At 41.3% G+C, this 25,133-nt stretch overlaps 1 protein-coding gene across 3 annotated transcripts in view; it reads left to right on the top strand.

Annotated features, from left to right (window-relative positions):
• TSPAN2 (tetraspanin 2) overlaps positions 1-21,897 on the top strand; it is a 42,314-nt gene extending 20,417 nt beyond the window's left edge. The window contains exons 3-8 of one of the 3 annotated variants that reach the window (XM_025370300.1): positions 6,762-6,859; positions 8,583-8,657; positions 10,146-10,244; positions 11,539-11,610; positions 17,653-17,736; positions 20,560-21,897. In XM_025370300.1, coding sequence (XP_025226085.1) covers positions 6,762-6,859; positions 8,583-8,657; positions 10,146-10,244; positions 11,539-11,610; positions 17,653-17,736; positions 20,560-20,625 — 494 coding nt within the window. In that variant the 3' untranslated portion in view covers positions 20,626-21,897. The remainder of the gene's footprint in view (positions 1-6,761; positions 6,860-8,582; positions 8,658-10,145; positions 10,245-11,538; positions 11,611-17,652; positions 17,737-20,559) is intronic. The other 2 variants (XM_025370310.1, XM_025370320.1) reach the window with 2 other exon arrangements.
• The last annotated feature ends 3,236 nt before the right edge of the window (positions 21,898-25,133 follow it).

Genomic DNA, 25,133 nt, shown 5'->3' with positions numbered 1-25,133 from the left:
GTGGGTCATCATAGAAACTTAGCACCATGCAGAATAAGGAAACTACAGACCGTGGATAAGCACCTGGGGCTGGCAGTCAGCCAGGGCTTCTCAGCTCCTCCTGGTGGGGTTCGGCCTGGAACCCAGGTTTGCCGACAGCCAGGTCTGTCTCCCAGTGCTGCCTCTCTGGATAGTGGCAACAAGAAGTCTTTGTGAAGTCAGGTACCTTTTTTCTCCTTCAAATATGTCTTATAATATAAATAGAAAGAGCAATAGACATGTTTGTAGAAATTGACATTTTTTCCTTAGTGAATAATTTTCCAAATAAGAAAGACACCTGCTCTCCAGCAATAAAACAAGAAAAATACACTAGGATACTGTTTATGGATTTGCACTGCACACAGTGTCAGGTGATAGCACTTTAGGAAACAAGCAGGCCCAGTGTTTGGAAAATCTCGCTCCATTGTCACAGGGCACCGTTCATTGGTCTGGGTATTTCCTTTTCAGAATAGGTTCCAGATAAATCAGTCCATTGAACTCTTATCACCCCTTTGTTAAGGAGTGTCCTAAACTAGCGTGGCACATTCAGGTGGTTCTTAAAGAAGTAAGCCCTTCCAGCCTTGACTCTCCTCTCTGAGAGGAACCCCAGGAAGACACATTGTTTAGGTCCCTGCTTCGGGGTAGATGACTGCCAGACTTTGTAAGGGAAATTGTCCCATCTTCTGGGGGAAGCTTTCCTTTCTGGCATCCTTGGTTCTCTCTCTCTTTGAGGATGGAGCGAGTTTCCCTCCCTGTGATAAAGATCAGACATAACCTCCAAGCCAGGGGGTTGGTCAATCCCAGGCCAGGGCAGGAGGATCCAACTGCGGGAAGTGAGGACAGGGCAAGAGGGTGGTCTGACTGACTGCCACCTGTGTCTCTTCTCAGGGCCCTCTGCATCCAGGCCAAGGCCTGGAGGCCCTTCCAAGGTCTCTGTGTCCACTGGTTGCTTAGGGTAAAAGAGAGGACCTGGCCGGAGTGATGCTGGCAGAGGAGGGCTTGAGTTGCTCAGTGTTTCCTACACCCTGTCCATGCTAGTCTCTTTCAGGGCACTCTTGGGAGAAGCCCCGTGTCTTCTAAACTCCAGCAACCTGCCCATCTGACTTCCTGTTACAGTCCCTCTCTGGAGTGGGCAGACACCCCAGGGGCTTCTTTCTAGAGTTACAGAGTAGGGAGTGAGCCCCTCAGCCCTTGGAACACTGGAGAGACTGTGTGCTTGGGGCATGAAGTCATGTCTGTGAGCAGAGAATATTAACAGGTTTTCTCCAAGAAGGGGTTGCCCACACACACAGGAGCCACTGGGCTCTCCAGGATCGCAGCCTGACTGCAGCTGTCGCTCCCTGTGGAACTCAGAGTCTCCAAGCCTGGCTCTGATTGTGGCTGAATGTTACGTATAAGGAAAGCATTCCAGTGCTGAACACCAAGGGGGTGGCTTGGCTTGTTAAAAACTCTGACTCACGCTGGTCGTATTTTTTTACTTTGTTTTCACTTGTACCTGACATCCATGGTAACTGGATACCAGAGAGGTGTTGTAGCTTACATTGTTGAGCCAGTTTCTGCAGAGCATTTTTATAAGAAGTTGGAATAGACAATCATTTCCATATTGCAGCTAACAAAACTGAAGAGTAGGAGGACTTACCTAAAGCCATAGTTGGCAGGCCTGGATTTCTGGCTCCCAGCCCTGTACTTTCAGAGGAAAAACCAGGAACCGTCAATTCTAGATATCTCAAGTACTTTTCTCAAGGAAGAGGAAAAATAACTGTACTGCCATTTATAAATTGCAAAATGAACTAATTTCTAACTAAGAGCATTATTGTCCTTCAGAGTTACTGCTAAAAGGAAAGCATAGGGGTTCAGGGGGTACACTTTGGACTAGGCTCCCCGGGTTCAATTCCAATTTTTCCCCTCACTAGCTATGCAATCTCATATAAATTTTTTAATTTCTTGGTGTCTCAGATTCTTCAGCTGTGAAATATGAACATATTTAAGCATAGTATCTGTTTTGTGGTGAGCCCTCAGTAAATATTGGCTATTGTTACTACAGATCAAGCAACCCTAATCTGAAAATCCAAAATCCAAAATTCCCCCATATCCAAAACCTTTTGAGCACTAGTCTGACTCTCAAAGGAAATGCTCATTGGATAATTTCAGATTTTGGATTTTGGGATTAGGAATGCTCGACCAGTGTAATGCAAACATTTCAAAATGTGAAAACATCCTAAAGCTGAAACACTTGCCCTTCCCAAAAACTAAGTTGCATTCAATATTCTAGATATTTGCATTATTATATGCATTCAGGGGATACTGGAAGGGAGAGAGAGGGACATAAATGTAGGGACATAAAAATTTTTTTAGATAAAAAATAGTCATTAGCAGATTATGTAAAACCATCTGCTGCTAGAAAGCCATTAAAATTGATGACCACATCCAGTCCCTAAAAGGGGGGAACCTTTTTAAAATGAGTTTGTCCCAGTAGGCCGTTAGAAGGCTCTCTCTCATTTTTATGTTAACTAAAATGATGTTTCTAGCTTAAAAGAAGACTCTGAAACCTAAGAAAAGAGTGATGGAATTGCCTGGGAACATGTTCCAAATCTTACCCCAGCTAGAATGACTATTATCAAAGCAAGAAAGAATAACAAATGCTGGTGAGGATATGGAGAGAGGGGAAGCCTCATACACTATTGGTGGGAATGTAAAGTAGTACAGCCACTATGGAGAACAGTATGGCAGTTCCTCAAAAAATAAATTTAGAGCTATCATCCAGCATTCCCACCACTGGGTATATATCCAAAAGAAAGGAAATCAGTAAATCGGAGAGACATCTGCACTCCCATGTTTATTTCAGCACTTTTCACAATAGCCAAGATATGGAGTCAACATAAGTGTCCATCAGCAGATGGATGGATGAAGAAAATGTGGTACATGTACACAATGGAATATTACTCAGCCATAAAAAAATGAAATCCTGTCATTTGTAGCAACATGGATGGAACTAGAGGCCATTATGTTAAGTGAAATAAGCCAAGCACAGAAAGTCAGATATCACATGATCTCACTCATGTGGGAGCTAAAGAAGTGGATCTCATGGAGGCCGAGGGTAGATTGATGGTTACTGGAAGCTGCGGAGGGTAGGGGGGTGGGGAGATAAAGAGAAGCTGCTTAATGGGTACAAAAGTACGGTTAAATAGAAGGAAGAAATTCTTGTATTCTATAGAACAGTAGGGAAATTATATTTAACAATAATTTTTATGTATTTCAAAGTAGCTAGATGAGAAGAATTTTTTTAGATTTTAACTTTCCAACACAAAGATAAATGTTTGAGGTGATGGATATCCCAATGACACTGATTTGATCCTTACACATTGTATACATGCATTGAAATAGCACACGTACCACCAAAATATGTATAAATATTATCAGTAAGATATTAATAAAAAACATTTTTAATACTTTTTAAATTTTTAAAAAAGAAGGTGTCCCAGGGAAAGTACTTGTGGTAGCATGTCCCAAGATCACTGGCATCCCAAAGCTCAGCTATTCATGATGAAAATGTAATTTCAAAGTGTTTTCTATTTTTCAAATCAAAGGCAATAGGACTCGGAAAGCGTGAGGGATTCGGGAAGTAGGTCATACGTTTGTCACACCTGCTCCTGTGGGAAGGAGAGTGCTCTACAGTCACCATCTTGGAATTTAAAATGTGGCTGTAAATTAATTACATTTAGCAGCTATTTTTTGAGGGGCACACCATAAGAAGGATAAAGTATCCTTGGAAGCCACAGGTGGCCTTATGGCATGCAGAGTATTATAGCCAGATTTGGAACTGGATCCAGCGGGCCCAGGGAACCTCTCCTCTTGCAGATTTTTTCTGCTTTTCCCTTCAACTCCAGTAAGCAATGCTCATTTGGAGCTGGGCTGAGTCACAGGCCCACAGATACAAAACAGAGGCTGGCTGAGAAGAGGCCTAAAAGTTGAAGCTGCTAGGGCAGCTTCAGGTTGTTTTTGCCATGAGCTCTGGGATTCTGATGGCCTAAGAATGAAATATTGTTCACATAAGCACATTTTCCTGAAGAGCTCATTATTTCAGCAGGATAAGCATTGTTGCCTGAGGGAGCAGACAGTTTCCTTTACAGTAGGGAGCAACTCTGGCCTCCCTCAAACCTCTGTGCCCCTGTGCAGTGAGCCTCCCGCCTCCTCAGGAGCCTCCCTCTTTCCTATATTCCAGGGGTTCTCGGGGTGTGAAGCAACCATCCTCCTGTGCTTGGCTTTGGAGAGCCCAGCTATGTAGTTCCTCTGTGGATGTTTGCTAAGACGTGTTTCCAGCATGTATCTCTAAGCAAAGATGGGTGATGACAGCCAGCCAGCCTGGAACTGATTTGATTTTCTCTGTCTTATCTACTCATGCAATGCACACTGACCGAGAATTCTGCCTTGTGCAAGGCATTCTCTAGAGAGGATGAATAAGGTTTGTTTGTCGACTTGAAATCTATAATGAGAGACTAATATGAGAACCTGCAAAAGCACAAAATGGAAAAGAGCAGGTCATGGTCAGATTGTGGTGAATTCCCAGGTGGCTGGAGCATAGGATGGATAAGGATTTGGGGGGCAACTGGTCTGCAGGCTGTGACTTCATGATAGATCTGCAAATGGCATCATGTAGCAATTGTGGCAGTAGCAATGGGAGGCAGTGGCATGTTCTGTAGCAAGGTGGTCCACCAGGAGACATTCGTGAAGGAGCTGAATATGGTGGTGTTGCTGCCGCCCTGCCAGGGCATCCTGCCTGCAGCCATCTTGTCTCTCAGACCTCCATTTATAAAACAGAAATAACAGTCCTTGCTTACCTAACCAGGTTGTTTTGAGAAGCCAATAAGATGATGGAAGTGAAAGAGCTTTGAAAACTTTGCAACACAGTGAATGACTTTTTTTTTTTCTTTTTCAACTTTCATTTTAGAATCGGGGTACATGGGCAAGTTTGTTACAAAGGTATATTGGGAGATGCCGAGATTGGGGGTGTGACTGAATCTGTCACCCAGGTAATGAATACAGTACCCAATAGTTAGTTTTTCAACCCCTGTGCCCCTCTAATAGTCCCCAGTATCTATCGTTCCCATCTTTATGTCCATGTGTACCCAATATTTAGCTCCTACTTATAAGTGAGAACATGTAGTATTTGATGTTCTGTTCCTGTGACAGTTTGCTTAGGATAATGGCCTCCAGCTGCATTCATGTTGCTGCAAAGGACATGATTTTGTTCTTTTTTAGGGCTGCATAGTATTCCATGCTGTATACGTACCACATTTTCTTTATCCAATCTACCATTGATGGGCATCTGGGTTGATTCCATACCTTTGCTATTGTGAATAGTGCTGCAGTGAACATGTGCCCTTTTGGTAGAATGATTTATTTTCCTTTGGGTATTTACCCAGCAATGGGATTGCTGGGTCGCGTGGTAGTTCAACTCAGTTGTTTGAATCATCTCCAAACTGCCCTCCACAGTGGCTGTACTGATTTACATTCGCAGTGGTGTATAAAGTGTCCTCTTTTCTCCTAGCCTTGCCAACATCCGTTATTTTTGACTTTTCAGCAAAAGCCATTCTGACTGTTATGAGATGGTATCTCATTGTGGTTTTGATGTGCATTTCTCTGATGATTACAGATGACGAGCATTATTTCATGTTTGTTGCTCGCTTGCGTGTCTTCTTTGGAGAATTGTCTGTTTATGTCTTTTGCCCACTTTTTAATGGAGTTATTTGCTTTTTGCTTGTTGATTTAAGTTCCTTATAGATTCTGGATATTAAATCTTTGGTGAAAGACATTTTTAAAAACAATAAAGTGTTTAAGCAGTGGGGCCAACAACACTATTATTTTTAATATGATATCGTTTCTCGCATTACCACATCCATTCCCTCATGAAATTATTCTTTGAGAGAAAAGGGAAAGGGAGGAGGTGCCAGAGCTGGAACAGCAGGAAATAAATACCCGCCTCAGGGCTACAGAGCAGCAGGGCCTCAGGGCCCTGAAAAGAACCCTGCGGCCAGGCCCGGGTGGGGCAGGAAGCAGAGCAGCCTCGCCTGTGGCTCCTAGTAGGTCTGTGAACTGTCAGATCTGCCCACAAACCACCATCAGCAACCCAGAGGAGCCCCAGGAAGCACCCTGAATGCCAGGCCCAGGGGTTCCCCATGGAGGTGGGGCACCAGCCCCCACCCTCCCTGTTAATGGGCGTGGTTTCCAGGTGACTCATATGAGTAAAACGCAAAAAATGAAATAGAGACCATTAATATGATTCCAAGTAAGACAAGTGCCAGGTCGCACATTGTATTCTAACTTATCTCAGAATCAGAGAAGGAAATACAAAAAGGCTTGGCTTTAGTTCTCTCAGAACCAGAGCACTTCTGCCCTTTTCTTTCTCTGTCAGAAATGTACCTGGGGCTTGACTAAGTAGTAAGTGAAATCCCCAGCTGAATGATGGCTGCCTCCATCACTGGAGAGGCAGGACAGAGTCGGGATGTGGGCAGCCTTTTGAGACTCACGGCTATTTTTCTCCCGGCTCTGCCAAGCACCAGCTCTATGACCTGATGCGAACTGCTTAACCTTCTGGGACTCAGTTCCTCCGTGTTAAACACGGCAGTAAGGATAGTACCTGTGGTACTATTAGAATGCTCTGCAGTGCCCAGAGTCTTAAGCCTAGTTGGTCATGGAGGCATTCGGTTGGCTGTCAATGGTCTCCTCTGATCTCTTCCCCACAGGGCTCTATGTTCTGGTTGGAGCCGGGGCCCTGATGATGGCCGTGGGTTTCTTCGGGTGCTGTGGAGCCATGAGGGAGTCGCAATGTGTGCTTGGATCAGTAAGTGGGGCGTGGGAGTAAATGGTGGGATGGGAGTGATGGAGCCGCCTGCATCTGAAGGGAGTCAGTGCCTCTGGCCCCTGGCTGCAGCTCCTCCATGGACTCTCTGAACCCTTGGCATGCACTTTTCCTCCCTCAGTCTTGGTTTCTCCATCTCTTATATATGAATAATATTACCTAGGGCCAGGTGCCGTGACTCACACCTGTAATCACTTTGGGAGGCCGAGGCAGGAGGATCTCTGGAGCCCAGGAGTTCAAGACTAGCTTGGGCAACACAGGGAGACCCAGTCTCTACCGGGTGTGATGGCACACACCTGTGGTCCCAGCTACTCAGGAGGCTGAGGCGGGAGGATGACTTAAGCCCAGGAGTTGGGAGGCTGCAGTGAGCCATGACTGTACCACTGCACTCCAACCTGGGCGACAGAGCAAGACCTTGTCTTGAAAAAAGAAAAAAGAAAAAAAATATTATCTTTGCTACTGCCTCATATGAGAAGTGTGAAAAGAAATGAGGTCATTGGTGTAAAGATGTTTTGGGAGTAAAAGTACTTAGTAATTGTAAGGGGTGACTATGATTGTTCTTAAAAATATGTATGTATGTGTGTGTATATATATGTATGTATACATATATGTGTATATACACATATACATATATGTACATATATACATATATAGGTATACATTATGCGTGTGTGTGTGTGTATATATATATTTCACAGTGGATGACACAGCTAAAAGGTTTCTATAGCCAGGGCAGCACTGTTATCTACGAGGAAAACATTTATGTTTGAGATCAATAACTTAACCAAAATCCCTCTTGTGGCTTATTTTAACAAGCAACCTCTGTTTAAAAAAAATCAAATAATTTCAATTAACTGCTATACATTCAATGCCAGTGTAGCCTAAGAGAAACGGAAGGGAAGAAGAGGGGCAGGAGGAGAGAAAGTGTTGATATTTCTCCACAGGGAGTCAGAAACAGCAGTTTTAAGAGGCAGCCTCTCATCTCATTACTCATTGTGATCTATGGATTTTTAACTCTGGCCACAGCCTCTGATCTCTTGCTACATGAAATGTCTAACTTTTTTCTTTGCCATTCATTCTTTCTCTTTCTCCTACTGCTGAGCACATTTCTGTCTTGTTTATCACTGAACTAGGTTTGATCAGAGCAAATCCATAGACCAGAACAGAAATCCATCCAGAAGGACACGCCCTCACCTCTACTCCCGTCTCCTCAAAGAAGACTTTCCAGACCACAGAGTCTCAAGTCACCCCCTTCCCCATGCCCAAGTTGCATCAGTGACTCTCTCTCTCCTGGCCTTATTTTATATCTTTCTAGGTCTTTTGTGTTTGTCAAGTATTTACTGAGCACATAGGTGCCAGGTGGTGTTCTAGGTGATGGGATTTTTACATCACTATCTGAACTTACCGTATTCACTTTCTAATTTCTTTACTCAGTTATCATATATTCACCTGTCCAATCCAAGGTCTGTGGTAGCAGAGACACTGGAATATTATCTTGTTCACCACTGAATACTCAGCACCAAGGACAGTACCTGGTGCAGAATAGATGCCCAATAAACAATTGCTGAATGAATGAGTGAATGAATGAATGAATGAATGAACCACATGAAAGCGACTCAGCCATTACATAAGGAAACTAAGGTGCAAAATATATAAATTAAGAAGGTATTAAATTAATGAAATTAGTATTTTCTCTCCTCTACAGTTTTTTACCTGCCTCCTGGTGATATTTGCTGCTGAAGTAACCACTGGAGTATTTGCTTTTATAGGCAAGGGGGTAGTAAGTAAATTACTTATAATGTTTTTCTGTGATGGTTAAAAGTGTTAGAATATTGATACCCACAATATTGTTAAGAAACCAAATAATCTCCATTATTATAGTTTAAACAGAACTTTTTAACTTAGAAGCGGTGTGCAGAACTGAGCATATGTGTGTATGAGTGTGCAGGCATATATACATGCTCACATTTTTTTGGAGAGATAGTTCATATCTTCCATTAGACTTATGAAGTGGTCTATAATAAAACCAAAAAAACAAACAAAAAAAGGATCTCTAGTTTAAGATTCTTCCCCAGTTTGAAATGGGGTAAGAGTTAGAGTACAGACTTGAGAAAGAATCTAGATTCTCATCCCCTGTCAGACTGTCATTTCTTCTTAAGGATTGACCTGGACAGGGCCGTTTCATTCTCAAAGACCAGAGCCTGCCCTGCTGTGGGCTAGTGAAGCCAGTTTATATTTGCTGCCCAACTCTACATGTCCAGAATAGCTTATCAGGAGGACACACAGAGGAAGTAGCCTTTCTAGAAGGGTAAAACACACTGTGGGGTAGAAGAAAATGGAATGGAAAAGGAGAAAGAATGGAAACTTAAGTTTGCTGTATTTCACATTAACTCCTGTGTCATTAATATTATGTTTATGAACTTATTTTAGACTATAAAAACAGTAAACATGTAGAATAGTAAATGTCACCTCATTTTGAATTTTTCTAAAGTAGCTGGCTGTGTTCATAGGTTAGTTTAAATTCAGCTATATACAGAAGTAGAATGGGATCTTAGGACCTTTTGAGATTTCTGTGGATTTGAAATCACAAGCTTTTATACTAGAAAAAGCATTCTCTAAGCTTTATATGATATTTGAATGTAGAAAGTTTTCCTTGGTGATGAATATCTTTTAAACCATGTCATAAAAAGATTTGAATGCTTTTAACCAATGGGGTAACAGGAATGTATAAGTCCCGATTCTAGCTATGCATCCGAATCACCTGGGTGGAGCCCCGGAATCTGGGGCCCAGTTGATGCTGAAGCCCAACTGGGTTTGGGAACTGTCAGAAATCTTTCTAGTCCATGAAAATTGTTCTGGTTAGTCTATCCTTCCATCCTCAAAAGCATCTTAGAGACTCCAGAAACTATAATCTTCTCCATATGTGCAGAATTATCCTAAAATACCTATGGAAAGGCAGTATTTTTTTTATTTCGACAGGTTTTGTGGGGAACAGGTGGTGTTTGGTTACACGAGTAAGTTCTTTAGTGGTGATTTCAGAGATTTCAGTGCACCCATCACCTGAGCAGTGTACGCTGTACCCATGTGCAGTCTTTTATCCCTCACCCCACTCCTACCCTTTCCCTCAGGTCCCCAGAGTCCACTGTATCATTCTTATGAGAAAGGCAGTATTTTTGAAAGATGTGGAAGCAGGGATTTTCCTTGATGAAAGGAGAATGTTTGAAACTTCCCACTCAGTAGTCCCTCATTTTTCCTGGTATTTTTTCAGGCTATCCGCCATGTTCAGACCATGTATGAAGAGGCTTATAATGATTACCTTAAAGACAGGGGAAAAGGCAATGGGACGCTCATCACCTTCCACTCAACAGTGAGTAACTTCACTTCTTCCTTCAAATCGCAGCTTCTGAAGATTATGTCTGAGCCAGGTTCTCACCAATCACCAGGATGAAAAATAAAAATAAATTCAGTAAAGCCAAGTAGCACCCCCTATTTTAGCCCTTTCGAGGGCCATAGTTTGCATTATGTGTGGATTAGTTTGCATTATCTTTCCCTTGAAGGGAAAGATGCCTGTCACACAGAGTTCACAAGAGGGACAGAAGAGCATGAACCCAAAAGACACATGCCCCAAAGAGACAAAAGAGCACAAACAAGGTTACGGAGAAAGGAGCCCAAATAAATAGCAGGCTGTGTCAGAGGGCAGCATTGTGGTGTAACAGAAACAAGTGTGATCTTTAAGTCAGAAAAGCTAATTTCTAGCTGCCGCTCTGCCACTTCACAGCCTCGTGACCTTGAGTGAGTTACTTGGCCTCCCTGATACCCACTCAACTCTCTCATTTGGAAAATGAAGGGTCATGGGAGATAGCTACACTCCCTTCTGGAACATTCAGTGGGACTGTGCTGTCCATGGAGTGGTCAGAGCTACATGCAGTTAATCACGGAAGGCTTGCAGAGGAGATGGGCCAGGCCAGAGTCATTCTCATTTTTTAGACACTGTGATATGGAGAAGTAGCTGTGAATTCCTGGGTCAGGTGTTTTCAGGTACCTAGTTCTCGTCTAGGACAGGTTATGTCCTGGAAAGTGGCTACCATTTATACATTTACACAGTTTCACCTCAGCTGCCCTCCGGACCTGAGGCAGCACACAGGTTCTTTTGTCTTAAAGGGCCAGCTAGCCTAAGGCAGGATACCTGTTTGCTGGCCAATCTTCAAATCTGGTCTTTCGGACCCTGGAATTTCCTGCAGCCACTTCTCCCCTCTTTCCCAGACTATTCCCAGCTAATGAGTCCTTCCTGAAGCTCATAAAACTTGAGCTCCTCAGCAGGTTAAATGACCCCCAGTCTGAAAGAAGGAATCTAAAGCCCCAACCCCTTTCTAAAAAGCAACAATTTACACAGACACTGTCAATTAGCTTCTTGCCTTGTTTGGGTTGCCTTGAGTCACTTCCCATCATAAACTCAGATGGCTTTAGCGAAGTCATTTTCTTGTTTTGCCAGCATGATTGTGTGATTCTTCGCTCTCCTTCCAGAAATAGCAGTCTGGGTTGCAGTGACTGGGCTTCGGAGCTGCTTTGCCACCTTGGCACCCCAGTCCTTAGCAGGGTGCCCAGACTTGTAGCTGCTGCTCCTCCTTCCTGGCCCTGAAGTCTCTTTTCTGACTCTCTAGTTTCAGTGCTGTGGGAAGGAAAGCTCCGAAAAGGTTCAGCCTACATGCCCAAAGGAGCTTCTAGGACACAAGGTAAGCTTCTACCAAGGTTCCTGCTCTACCTGTAGTGTGAGGTGTTTTTGCCTTCAGGGTAGGGCTAGGGGCTCAGTTCCTACCTCAGGGATTCTGGGAAGCCCTCTCTCAGTGGCTTCTGTGGCTTGGCCTCATTCCATGTGAAATAAGTGAAGCAATGCGGTGTCACAGTCCCCCGATGCCCTGGGGAAAGATGGTATGCCAACTTCCAGTAGTGATGCCACCTGCTTATGGTATTAATTAAGGTCACCAGGGCTGAAGTTTGTGCCCAAGAATGTTGTCCCACACCTCTCCAAGCACTGATAAATGCTTCCTTTATTCAGTTATGTGCATCAGACACTATGCCAGTTTCTGGGAACTCTGAGATGAAAAAGACATGGTCCCTGTGCTCAGTGGCCTCACAGACTTAGTCAAGGGCAGTAGTGCTATGTAAGAAGTCTGAACAGGGAGCCCTAAAGCAGCGGATTTAGGAAAGGTTCATAGAGGAGTGGGTCCCCGAGCTGAGTTCTAACAAAGGAAGGTCATTCCAAGCCCAGGAAGCAGCAGGAACACAGACACGGCCACCTGAAAAACTCCAGGACTGCAGGAGAACAGGGAGCCCACAGAGAGCACTGGGTAACATGTTGAGAAAAGCAGGCAAAGGCAGGATTTTACACCTGGAAGTTTGAGGAAGCCATTGATTTTAGTAGAGAATGAGCAAATCCGCTTTGAGTTGTAGAGAGTATTTTCAGGCCGCTGGGGTGTGAAGGATAGAATAGGGTTGGAGAGTAATGGAGGAAGACCGCTTAGGTGGCACTTGTGGTCACCCTGATAAGAGAGGATGAGCGGCCACAGCAAGTCAGAAACAGTAGGGATGGAAAGGACGTGACAGTTGAAGAGACGTTCAGGAGGCAAAATCAACAGGCCTGGGTGACTTAGTGGGTGTAAGTGGTGAGTGAATGGAAGGAAGGGGACTAAGATTTCCAGACCTCGGCTTGGGTGGCTGGGTGGGTAGAGGTTCCACTCCCTGAATATAGGGAAAGGGGCAGATCCTGGAGACAGATGACAACTCTGGTTTTGGTCAAGTTTGTACTTTAGGTGCCTGTCGACTTACGGGTAGGCTGAGATGAAGACACGGTGTGGGAAACTGAGCAGTTTGGCCGTAGCCGAAGCCCTCGGAGTGAACGAGAGCACCAGGGAGAGTGAACAGAACAAGGAAGGAGCAGGGGCTCCCTCATTTCAGGGACAGACTGAGGCCAAGAAGCCAGCACAAGAGACTTGAAGGAGGAGTCAGAGTCTACTTGGGAAGCCAAGGTGGAGATGGTTCACCCATAAAGTCAAATGCTGGGAAGAGACAAGTAAATGAAGACCAAAAATAGTTTGTTGGATTTGTTGGTTAGAATATCATTAATGACTTTTGTCATACAGTGTCAGCAAAGTAATTGGGGAAAAATACAATGTGGGAACGAGAGAGGGAACTATGAGACTATGGAGACAATAATGTAGATGTTCTTAGATCCTCGGCTGTGAATGGGGTGGATGAGATTTTAGCTCCAGCTTGTGTCCCGAATTGCCCATTTAACACTGGTTGGGTCTTTCTGAGTTGGATGAAATGAACAAGACAGCACTGCCCTCAAAGTGCTCACGTCTGGCAGGGGAGACCCGCACAGGACCCATGTACAGCACATGGGCTGAGTTAAGGCTATGCAGGACAGTGCAGCAGACAAACCTGGCATAGGATTCCAGGGTCCACAGGCACTTCCCTGATGTGATTCTCAGGATGAATTTTGAAGGATGACTAGGAGTTCAGTAAGCAAGCAAAAAATATTTTTTGGGGGGATGGGATATTTCTGGCAGAAACACAGGGCAAAGGCATGGAGGAGAGAAAAGGTAGCTGTCTGCAGGCGAGTGCCAGCAGCAGAAGTGTCTGAAAGCCCAGGTTGCCTGTGGGACATGAGTACTTCAGAAAGGAGGGACCCGTACTCAAAGGGCCAAGGGCACTCTTGTGAGACCAAAAGTCTAGCCTTCATGCTACTAGCTTAGGAAGCCATTGAAGGTAGAATCTGGGATGGGATCTGCATTTTACCAAATTTGCTCTAGTGGCAGCATAGAGGATTGATGGAAAATGAATAGCGTTGAGCTGAGAGACCCATTGGGAAGGCTGCTGCCCTTGTTGTTAGCAAGAGATGTTAAAGAGGGTCTTTTAGAAAGTGACGTCTATAGGAGTGGTGACCAGTTAAAAATCAGAGAAGAGAGGAGAATCCACCACTGGGTTTTTGGCTTCACCACCTACGTAGATGATGGTGTCATTTACGGAGCTGAGGGAGAGAGGAAAAGGAGCCAGTTGTGGAGAAAAATGAGCTTGGTGTTTAACATGGTGATTTTGAGGAACCAGTGGCACTTCCAAGTGGAAATATCCAGTAGGCAGTTGGAAAATCTGGTTTGTCGCTCAGGAAAGAGGTCTGAGTGTCAGCACTTGATGGGAAACTTAAAGCTATAAATACGGATTTGATTCATTAGACTTGGAAGAAAAGAAGGATGAGGATAGAGCACTGGGGAACAACCACATTTAAGGGTGGGCAAAAGAAGAGGTGCCAAAGAAGGAAACTGGGAGGGGCAGCCAGACACAAGTGAGGAGACACTGCAGGAAGGAGAGGGAATGGTCACCAGGCCCATATGCTGCTGTTGAGGGCAATTCAGTATTGATCAGCTGCCTACCTTATGTTCGGCACTGTGGGTGCAAAGGGGAAGGAGAAAAGGTTCCTACTCCCAAGGAGCTTGCATTGCAGTCTAGTAGGAGGGATGAACATGAAGTCCGTACAGTGCAGTGATTAGGCATGCATGGAATGTGCATCGTGCTCCGAAAGCACAGAGGGAAACACACTTAGGAGAGGCCAGAGGCTGGGGGATGGGGAAGGCTGACTGGAGGTAATGCTGTCTCAGCTAAATCTTCAAGAATGGAAAGTAATTATGCTAACATTGGGCAGGAAGCAGGAGGGGGAGGCCTGCCTGCAGAGAGACCAGGGTAAACAACAGCACAGAGGTAGAAATGCCATGGTTTGTGTGGGGAACTAAAAGCCTAAGAAGGTCCACTAATAACTACTGAAAAGCTGGCAGGATTTAGCATGTAAGGAACCAACTGGTGCGTGCTCTGAGGGATGGAGTGAGGACAGAGCCCAGGTTTCAGAGAGCAAGATGTGAGGAGAGAGAGCATCCTTTCAAGAAGTTTGGATTTGAGCCAAGGACACAAAAAGAAAGTTTACAAAAGCCAAAGTCCACATTACCATTAAACATATAGAAAATATAGGAAATTAAAAGTAATATATAAAATTAATAGCACATTAAAATGAAGAGATGCTGTTGTTTAACCTATGAAATTGACCAAGTTTTTTTTTTCCCCTTAATAATACACAGTTTTGGTAAGAGTGATGTGATGAGCATGTTCAGAGAAATTAGTAAATAGTTTTAAAGATCAGTATGACTGTGTAAGACTGGAGGATGAAATGTGTTTATGCCCTTCTATCCAGAAATTCCACTTCTCGGAGTTTATTCTAAGGAAAACGAATCAGAAATGCAGACAGACATTTTTGTGCAAACCATTTTGTTCATTACATGTTATTCATAAGAACAAAATGCTGGATAGGCTGTTAATATATGGCAGTAGGGGATTGTTTAGATAAATTGTGGTCTATTCATATGATGAAATGTTTTACCACCATTAAGGATCATGATTTTGTCTGTAATCCCAGCATTTAGGGAGGCAGAGGGAGGTGAATTGCCTGAGCTGAGGAGTTCAAGACCACCCTGGGCAACACGGTGAAATCCCGTCTCTACTAAAAATACAAAAATTAGCCGGGCATGGTGGCATGTGCCTGTAATCCCAGCTACTCAGGAGGCTGAGGCAGGAGAATCACTTGAACCTGGGAGGCAGAGGTTGCAGTGAGCTGAGATTGCGCCACTGCACTACAGCCTGGGTGACAGAGCAAGACTCTGTCTCCAAAAAAAAAGAATCATGATTTCGAAGAATTTTTTAGTGAAACAAGGCATTTTTGAAGTTGTTAAGTTAAAAAAGCACACTGTTAATATAAAGAATGACCTAAGGGTGTAGGTGTGTTTGTGTGTGTAAGTATCACCAACAAATTTATTACCTTTTGTGGTGAGAGTACAGATGCTTCTTTTTTTAAAAAAAATCTCTTTTCTAGATTTCTACAAGAAGCATGTATTCCTTTTGTGACTAAAGCCAATATATCTTTTGTACATTTGGTTTTTACAAAAAGAAACTGGCAATGAAGGGAAGGAGGGCCTAATGGCAGAACTAGAGGAGGACAATCTTGAGTGTTGTTTTGTTTGTTTTGATTGAAGAACTTGAGCATGGTAATAGGATAAGTGGAAATGTCAATGGATAAGGAGAGGCTGAATGTATAGGAAGGAAAAAAAGTAACTGGCAGCACAGGCTTCCTGAGGAGCTGAGGGAGAGACCCAAAGCAGGATATGAGGTTAACTTTATTTTATTTTTATTTATGTATTTGTTTATTGAGACGGAGTCTCAGTCTGCTGCCCAGGCTGGAGTGTAGTGGCAAGATCTTGGCTTACCGCAACCTCCACCTCCCAGGTTCCAGTGATCCTCCTGCCTCAGCCCCACTAGTAGCTGGGATTACAGGCAGGTGCCACCATGCCAAGCTAATTTTTGTATTTTTAGTAGAGATGGGGTTTTGCCATGTTGACCAGGCTGATCTCGAACTCCTGACCTCAGGTGAACCACCCACCTCGGCCTCCCAAAGTTCTGGGATTACAGGTGTAAGCCACCACACCCAGCCACGAGGTTAACTTTCAACAGAGAAGGGTACCTCTTTGGCTCTGATTAGAGAAAAAGGAGTCAGGAGTGTGCTTGCTACCTACAGCAATGCCTGGCACTGAAGGAAGGGAGCATCTAAGTGTATAGGAGAAGGAGAGGAAGAGTGAAAGAATTGCTATAGGTTGACTCTTATTTTTTCTACTAAGTAAGGGAGCCACTCTATAGAACAGTAGTTTTCATACTTTTGTCAGAATGTATTATAGCTTTCTCTTGTGGATCTGTGTCCTTCTCTAAACTGTGAATTCCCAGAAAGCAGGAGAAACCATATCCTATTGTCTCTGCATCTGCCACCCCTCTTCCAGTGACTAACGCAAGGTAGATGCTCAAGAAATGTTTGTTGAATGAATGAAGTGTGATCGGAAATACAAAGAGAGAAGTGAGGGTTTCACATAGCTCAGATGGTATCAGAAGGAACCAACCAGTGACAAGCGAACAGATCTGAACAGTAACCCGGGGATACTGTTGGATTGAGAGCATCCGGCTATTTAAGAGCACTCCAAATAGGAGTGTTTGAAGTTGGGGAAACTAATAATAGTTACAGGTGATCTATTTGGCTTTCTGTCTAAGTTTCCCCACATCCATGAAAGCCCTTTGAATCTATGCTACACAGGTCTCTTATGGGCACAGATGAAAGGATAGGAACCCACCCAGCCCAGCCCAGCCACCACAGAAAAGAATGGTCTTTTAGCTCCCAAGACTTGGCTTTTCTAATTCTTGGCTTTCCTTTGTTTAACTTGAACCTGTTAAGACTTTTTAGTTTCTTAATAGGTCATGCCTACCTTGCATAGTAAATTGGATCAAAGACATAGAAAGTATTTTAAACTGTAAATGACAATATGAAAACAAAGAGTTATTGTTTTAAGGGCATTTTACTTATTTGCTACAAGTAAGAAGTGGCTCCAAATTTTTGGATTCCTTGGAACCAGACAAATAGCTTCCTCCAGTTAGATTTCAGGGCTCTGAAGAAGCCAATGTCCTAAACATGAAAATCTCACCCAAAAGAGAGACTTCTGTTTTTTTCCCCAAACTGCATTTTTGCATTAAGTTTATCAAGATGATGTTACCAACGATGAATTGTTGAAACACGAGTAGAAGCTGGCGTGGATTGACTCTCATAGAATGAACTGTAGGGATGGAAAGGATTGGATCAGGGTAATGATTGACACATACAAACAGTTTTTATTCCTGGCTTTTTTTCCTCAAAACAGAATTGCATCGATGAAATTGAGACCATAATCAGTGTTAAGCTCCAGCTCATTGGAATTGTCGGTATTGGAATTGCAGGTCTCACGGTGAGAAAGTTCTAGAACTTACCTTTTTTGCCCTCTAAAAGCCTTGAAACTTTGCATCTTATTTCTCTTCAAGTGTGATAGTATCTTAAGAGAGAATTCTCATAAAGAAAAAAGACCTTTGTTCACAATGTGTTATATCTTCTAAGAACAAAGCTCATTAAATATATTAATAGTTTGTCCTCTAAAATATAATACAAATTTCAACTTTAACTCATTATGACCTTGAGTGTACTATTGTTATTAACTTCCCATTTTAAGGCTACCATCCGTAACCCAGATAAGTGATTTTCAGTTCTGGGTCTCTTTCTACTGTTACAAATTCAATGCAACATATCAGGTTAATCTCTCTCATCTATGATTTTAAGAGGCAGCAGAGCATAGAGATTAATAGGGCGAGCTCTGGCATCACATAGTTTGGATTTAACTCTAGACTCCACCACTTGCAAACTCTGGGATCATAGGAAAGTTTCTTAACTTCTCTACACCTCAATTTCCTCATCTTGTTCATATATAAACCTCATAAGACTGCCGTGAAAATTAAATGGGATACTACATATAAAGTAGTATTACAAATTATTACAGGTAAAGTGTCTGGGACATATAGCACTCAACAAATGCCAGCTCTCTGAATAATCTACCAGGCAAAGGCAATGCCATAGAAGGTATTAAGCGTAGTGCATCCAGGCCACCACCAGGTGGCTCTGTACTTCTAAAGTACAAAAGAAGAGTGTGTGGGAAGAACGGAGAGCAGGGGACAGGTATGGCAGGAGTTGCGAGAGATGGTAATGGAGAGAGTGTTGCGTCCACATCATTGAGGTCTTTGCATGCCCCTTTGAAAGGGCGGGCTTCATCCTTAAGGAGAGGGGAGTCACCAAGGGTTGGAAGAACCTGTAGTAGAGGATAGAGGAAAGGTTGGAGGGAGGCAAGATTGGATTTGGGAGGCTGGTTAAAGGGTGATTTCCATTTTCCAGGGGTTGGGTGATAATAGCTAATACTGAGATGGCACTTAGTCTCTAGCCCTCTATGTAGATTAATTCATGGCCTAAACTAAGGCCAGGGCTGTGGGAATTGTGAGGAAATCAGTGAATTTGCAGTTATCAGGGGACACACAAGCGCCTTCCCCTTTTCTGTATTTAGAGCACAGAGGGGTGGGGAAGTGGCTGGAAATACTCGGCTGAGGCCCTCCAAATCAAGGGACAGCTCTCAGGTCCTCCCCACCTGCTCTGGGGATAGCCTGGCTGCAGTTCCGCAGCTCCCCAAAGGACAATCCTGAGGCAGGTCTGAGCATGTGCTACATAATGGAGAGTTTCACAATCTCAGCAAATGAGCAGCCTAGAAGCATTCACCCCTGACTCGTGTCAGCAGTAGGCTGAGACTGAAGAAGTCTCACTGAAGCCAGGATGGGGTAGAGATTACATCCAACCTTATGGCAGTGGTAAAAGGGAAATGCCCATAGCAAGTCTATCTTGAGTCGGCACCTCCAGGTTTCTTCGTTAGTTCTTTTCTCTGTAAAGTGAGAGTTGCACAATGTAATCAGTTAACTAAATGTCCATTGGGTGTCTCCTGTGCTACATACTGGTACTTAGTCCTGTTATCCAGAAGCTTGAAATCCTGTTCCTGGCCATACCCTTACCTGCTTCTGTCCCTCCCTTTTCAAAACAACTGATCATTCATCTTATTGAATTTAACATTTACAGATCTTAGTCTGACTTAGGATGGAATTGAGGAGAGAACCAGAAAGTTATAGTACCCATTTTTTAAAATAAGCATTGACAGTAGTTTATAGAATGGTGCCTACAGATAGGGTTTCATGGGCTCTACAAAATTGTAGGGGAAATAACTGCAGACAAGAAGAATCTTTGGCATTCTTCTATTTAAACCATGGAAGTGGATATTGATTTCAATCAAGTATTTGACTTCTCAGAGAACTATCCAAAAGGTAAAAGTCAATAATATCATAGTATAAACACTAGTTTATGCTTTGCTAAAACTGTTGAATTAAACAGTGAAGCATCATTTGCCCTTAAAAATGGACCAAAAATGAAGTGATGCTCCACTTTTTTTTTCTTTTTTTGTGAGACAGGTTCTCTGTCACCAGGGAGTGAATTGGTGCGATCATAGCTCACTGCAGCCTCGACCTCCTGGGCTCAAGCGATCCTCCCACCTCAGCTCGCCAAGCACCTGGGACTGTAGGGACACACTACCGTGCTCGGCTAATTTTTGTATTTTTTGTAGTGACAGGGTTTCACCATGTTTCCCAGGCTGGTCTAGAACTCTTGAGCTCAAGCGATCCTCCCACCACAGCCTCCCAAAGTGCTGGGATTACAGGCATGAGCCACTGCACCCAGCTGATACTCCATTTTTTTATATACAGACACTGTTGTAAAAAATCAGAGCTTTTCCAACAATAGAAAATTATTTAGACCACAAGCATATCTAAACAACAAATGGTTATGAACACAATTTTCAAAATAAACTTATAAAAGAGATCTGGGATTAACCTGAAATATAAGATTCCAAAGCCAGTATTGTATCTGTCTTTCACAAGTATTCAGAACGGTTCTATAATTCTGAAGCAGGGTAGGTTCCTTTAAAGCAGAGTCTTGTTACTTGTTAACAATAATCATATACATTTAAACAGTTAATCTGGAAATCTTTACCCCATAGCCAACCTTAAGTAACATACTAAAATGTCATTTGTAACTGGTAATAATTGGTTATAATTATTTGTTAACTTGAGTTAGACACACAGAAAATCTGCTGAACATTTTACCAATCAGTACCCATTTCAAAGTCACTGATGAGTGTTTCCTTCTGTTTCAGATCTTTGGCATGATATTCAGTATGGTCCTCTGCTGTGCGATACGAAACTCACGAGATGTGATATGAAGCTACTTCTACATGAAAACTGCAATCTAAAGCTTTCATACCAAATGTCACAGGAGCTGTCTCCCAGCTCATTTTTTAATACTGAAATGACATTAGTATCTAAAATAATTTGCTGTCAATTGTACATTTGCATGAGTACATATGTTTGACTCATTACTGGTTTACCCCTTGAGTGAATGCCTGTGAATGTTGACTGAGAGCATATTCATGTGTGGTCTGTGTGTTTCTGAAATATGCTTTATACATAATGAAATCTGTTTGCTGGGAATTCCTGATTCTTGTTATATAAGAGAAACAACCTATTTCACTCCCAGAAAAAAAGATCAAAGAGCTTTCAGAAACTCTGAGAACTTGGTTATTTAGAAAAAGTGATAATGGGTCAGTTTCTCAGACTGTAGCCATTGAAAATTAGATGCAGAGAATTCAGAGATTTCTTCTTAATGGAAGCAATAAGCTGTAAGAATTGAGAGATCACAGTGGAGTGTTAAAACTGACTGTATCTAAGTTGGTTGTAAGAGTGTCCTGGGTTTTTTTTTATATACATGCTCTCCCCAGAATACAGTAAACCACAGTTTTAGAACTAAACACATCTGTAAAACTAAATATAGCATGGAAAATCTAATTTGAATAAGTCATGCTTTCCTAGAATTTAAAAATAAAAAAGTCTTCCTCTGGAAAGAGAAGTCACACAGACAATCATGTGCCCTATAAAAGTGAGTGTTTATAGGACTAAAAACCTTTTAACAACTTTTTAAGGAAATATTTTTGTTCTTATACAAAAACACGTAAATATTGCTTTATTACTTTCCTTTTCTGACCCTGCTGTAAACTACTGCAACCCTCACATCCTCAAAGGGACTTTTATCTCAAACTCTTCTGTTTCTCCAAATATAAGGACAAAAAGACTAAAGCAAGAGATCTGGCAGTTGAAAATTGTGGGAAAAAGAATTTTTACTGGCACTGTATCTTTGAAATACCTCATAACTTATGTTTACATGTTTTCCCAATTTTTTGTATTTTTCTTATATCTCCACCTGGATAATTCTTTATAGATTAAGAACTACAGTTTTCACCACTTAAAATAAGTAAAACAAAGTCCTTCATAATTTAACCATTAGCATCTTTGGCCAAACCAAAATAAAGAAAAGCATCTTCTAGTTGTGTGCAGACAACAGAAACAAGTTAAGGAAAGAAAAATGCTTATATACACACAGGACAAAAATATGTTCTTTTTGTGCAAATCCCCTGTGAAAATAAAATTTTCAATTTTTTTTTTTTTGGTCTTAATGCTTCATTTTAAGTTAGTAAACCTAAATTTAGGATTTACATTGGCAAATTTTTCAGTAATTTTTAACATGTTACATTTAGTAAACCATAGATTTTTTTAAAACTGCGTTTTATAAGACCACACTTAAGTGAAAATACGGGAGGCTTTGGAAACCCCCAAGTGAACTTCTATACATGTGAAAACACAAGTCTTTGAGTGTGCACTAAAAGTGTCACACTCCCAAAAAACCTCACAAAACATTTTGCTAAAAAGATATAACTGCTTGAAATAGTCTCTCTCCCATGGAGAACCACATTTCTCTTTCTGCCATACTTGCTACTGCTACTGATTTTGGAGGAAACTTTTCCAGAAGAACAAAGGTCATATTTGAGGCAAGCTAAAAACTTAATTATACGTAGCTACTTTACTGTGTCTATAGCTAAAGAAAAATTATTTTACAAAAATTACTTCATGAAATATAGTTTGTACCCCAGTAGTTGAGAAATGTGACCGTTTAGGCAAAGAACAGACAGTCCATCTCTCTTAGCTTTAGTTTACCTCTTTGCCTGAAGACAGGAAACAGGCCCAAGTGCATACTCGGGTTCTTTCCAACTCAGAATTATCTCTGATTCCACAAAAGTGAGTTTAATTTCCTATCTGAATTAACAACTTGAAAGGAGGCTGCAATAGTTGAAAGTGGAAGAATAGAAATAAATAAATTTAAAAAGAAATGAATTAAAGTAGAAGAGAAGGGTTCTGTTCCATGTACGGTTAATGTGCCCCTTTGGGGGTAAGCTTTCCAAAATATGTGTGTGAGAAAAATTAGAAAATTCCACCACTAAGCTACAATAGATTTTATATGTGTGTGTCTGTGTATATAGTGTATACACATGTATATACATGTATATATACAGATACACACAGGAAGATACATATATCTGTATAAATAGACACATATAGTATATCTATATATAGATATATAATCCCTATATATCTTGATTCTACAAATATCTTTATACATATATAATTTGAATATATACATGTATATATAGATATGTGTGTGTATATATATATACACACACACATATACATAAATTTTCAGTTATTTCTGTTCCCCTGAACTAATTTGAGATTAGACCCCAATATGCTTTTAAACGTCTCATGCCAAGGCACTGAACTAAAACTTCTTAATGTTGAAATATTTTAAGTGATTTCATATTAAATTTTCTATATACTGAAATTGCTTGCTTGATTTATCTTAAAGTCCTATAGTATCTTTCTACAAACCTTCACCCAACTCATCTAAATGTCTAACTACCAATCAAATAATGTGATTAAAAAAAAAACAGAGTGGTAACCCTTCTATAATTTGCTATTGATAGTTGACTTAAAAGCAACACCCTAAGGACTGTTATTGCATATACAGTCATCTCTCAGTATTCATAGGACAATGGTTCCAGGATCCCCTGTGGATACCAAAATCCACAGATGTCCAAGCCCCTTATATAAAATTGTGTGGTATTTGCATATAACCTATGCATATCCTCTCATATACTTTATTTTTTTAATTTTTATTTTTTATTACATAATAGTTGTACATATTTATGGGATACATGTGATATTTTGATATTAGCATACAATGTGTAATAATCACATCAGGGTAATTGGGAAATCTATTACATGAAATATTTATCATTTCTTTGTGTTGGGAACATTCCAGATCTCCTAGGCCTTTTAAAATATATAATAAATTATTGTTAACTATAGTCACCTTATTGTGCTACCAAATATTAGAACTTATTCATTTTATCTAACTGTATTTTTGTACCCAGTAATCAACCCCTCTTCATCCCTCCCTGCCTGCTTTCGTTTCCAGCTTCTGGTAAGCACCATTGTATTTACTACCTCCATGAGATCAATTTTTATAGCTCCCACGTGTGACTGAGAACATGATTTATCTTGATGATATTTGTCTTTCTGTGCCTGGTTTATCTCACTTAATATCCTCCAATTCTATCCATGTTGCTGCAATTGACAGGATTTTATTCATTAATCAGCCATTGTCATGGCTGAGTAATATTTCATCGTGTGTATATAGCACATTTTCTTTATCCATCTGTTGATGGACACTTGGATTAATTCTGCATCTTGGCTATTGTGAATAGTGCTGTAATAAATATGAACATGCAGACATCTCTTTGATATACTGATTTTCTATCTTTTGGATATATACTCAGCAGTAGGATTGCTGAGTCATATGGTAGTACTATTTTTAGTTTTTTGAGGAACCTTCAAACTGTTTTGCATAGTGACTGTTGATTGCTTCCTGTGTTGTGCAGAAACTTTTTAGCTTGATGTAATCCCATTTGTCAATTTTTACTTTGGTTGCCTGTGCTTTTGAGGTTTTACCCCAAAAATATTTGCCCACACCAGTGTCCTGAAGCATTTTCCCAGTGTTTTCTTCTAGTAGTTTCATAGTTTCAGGTCTTACATTTAAGTCTTTAATACATTTGAATTTTGTGTAGGGTGAGAAATAGGGGTCTGGTCTCATTTTTCTGCATGTAGATAACCAGTTTTCTCAGCACTATTTGTTGAAGAGACTGTTCTTTTCCCAGTGTAAGTTCTTGGTGCCTTTGTCAAAAAAATAAATGCATGGATTTATTTCTGGGTTCTCTGTTCTGTTCCATTGGTCTATGTGTTTGTTTTTATGCCAATACCATTCTCTTTTGGTTACTATAGCTTTGCAGTATATTTTGAAGATAGGTAGTGTGATGCCTTCAGCTTTTATTCTTTCTGCTGAGGATTGCTTTGACTATTTGGGTTTTTTTGTGTGTGTGTGGTTCCACGTGAATTTTAGCATTTTTTTTTTTTTATTTTTGTGAAAAAAAGTCATTGGTATTTTGATAGGGATTGCATTGAATCTGTGGAACACTTTGGGTAGTATGGTCATTTTAACAATATCAAGTCTTCCAACCATGAACATGGAATATTTTTTCATTTTTTTCTGTCCTCTTCAATTTATTTCATTAGCATTTCATAGCTTTCATTATAGAGACCTTTCACTTCTTTGGTTAAATTTATTCCTACTTTTTTTTGTAGTTATTGTAAATGGGATTCCTTTCTTGATTTCTTTTTCAGATTGTTCACTGCTGGCATATAAAAATACTACTGATTTTTTTATTTTGATTTTATATCCTGCAACTCTACTGAATTCATTTATCAGTTCTAACAATTTTTTTGG

The sequence above is a fragment of the Theropithecus gelada genome, chromosome 1 (assembly GCF_003255815.1).
Source record: "Theropithecus gelada isolate Dixy chromosome 1, Tgel_1.0, whole genome shotgun sequence".
In the NCBI taxonomy this organism is placed as follows: domain Eukaryota; kingdom Metazoa; phylum Chordata; class Mammalia; order Primates; family Cercopithecidae; genus Theropithecus; species Theropithecus gelada.
This window is presented reverse-complemented; position numbering and strand designations above follow the sequence as displayed.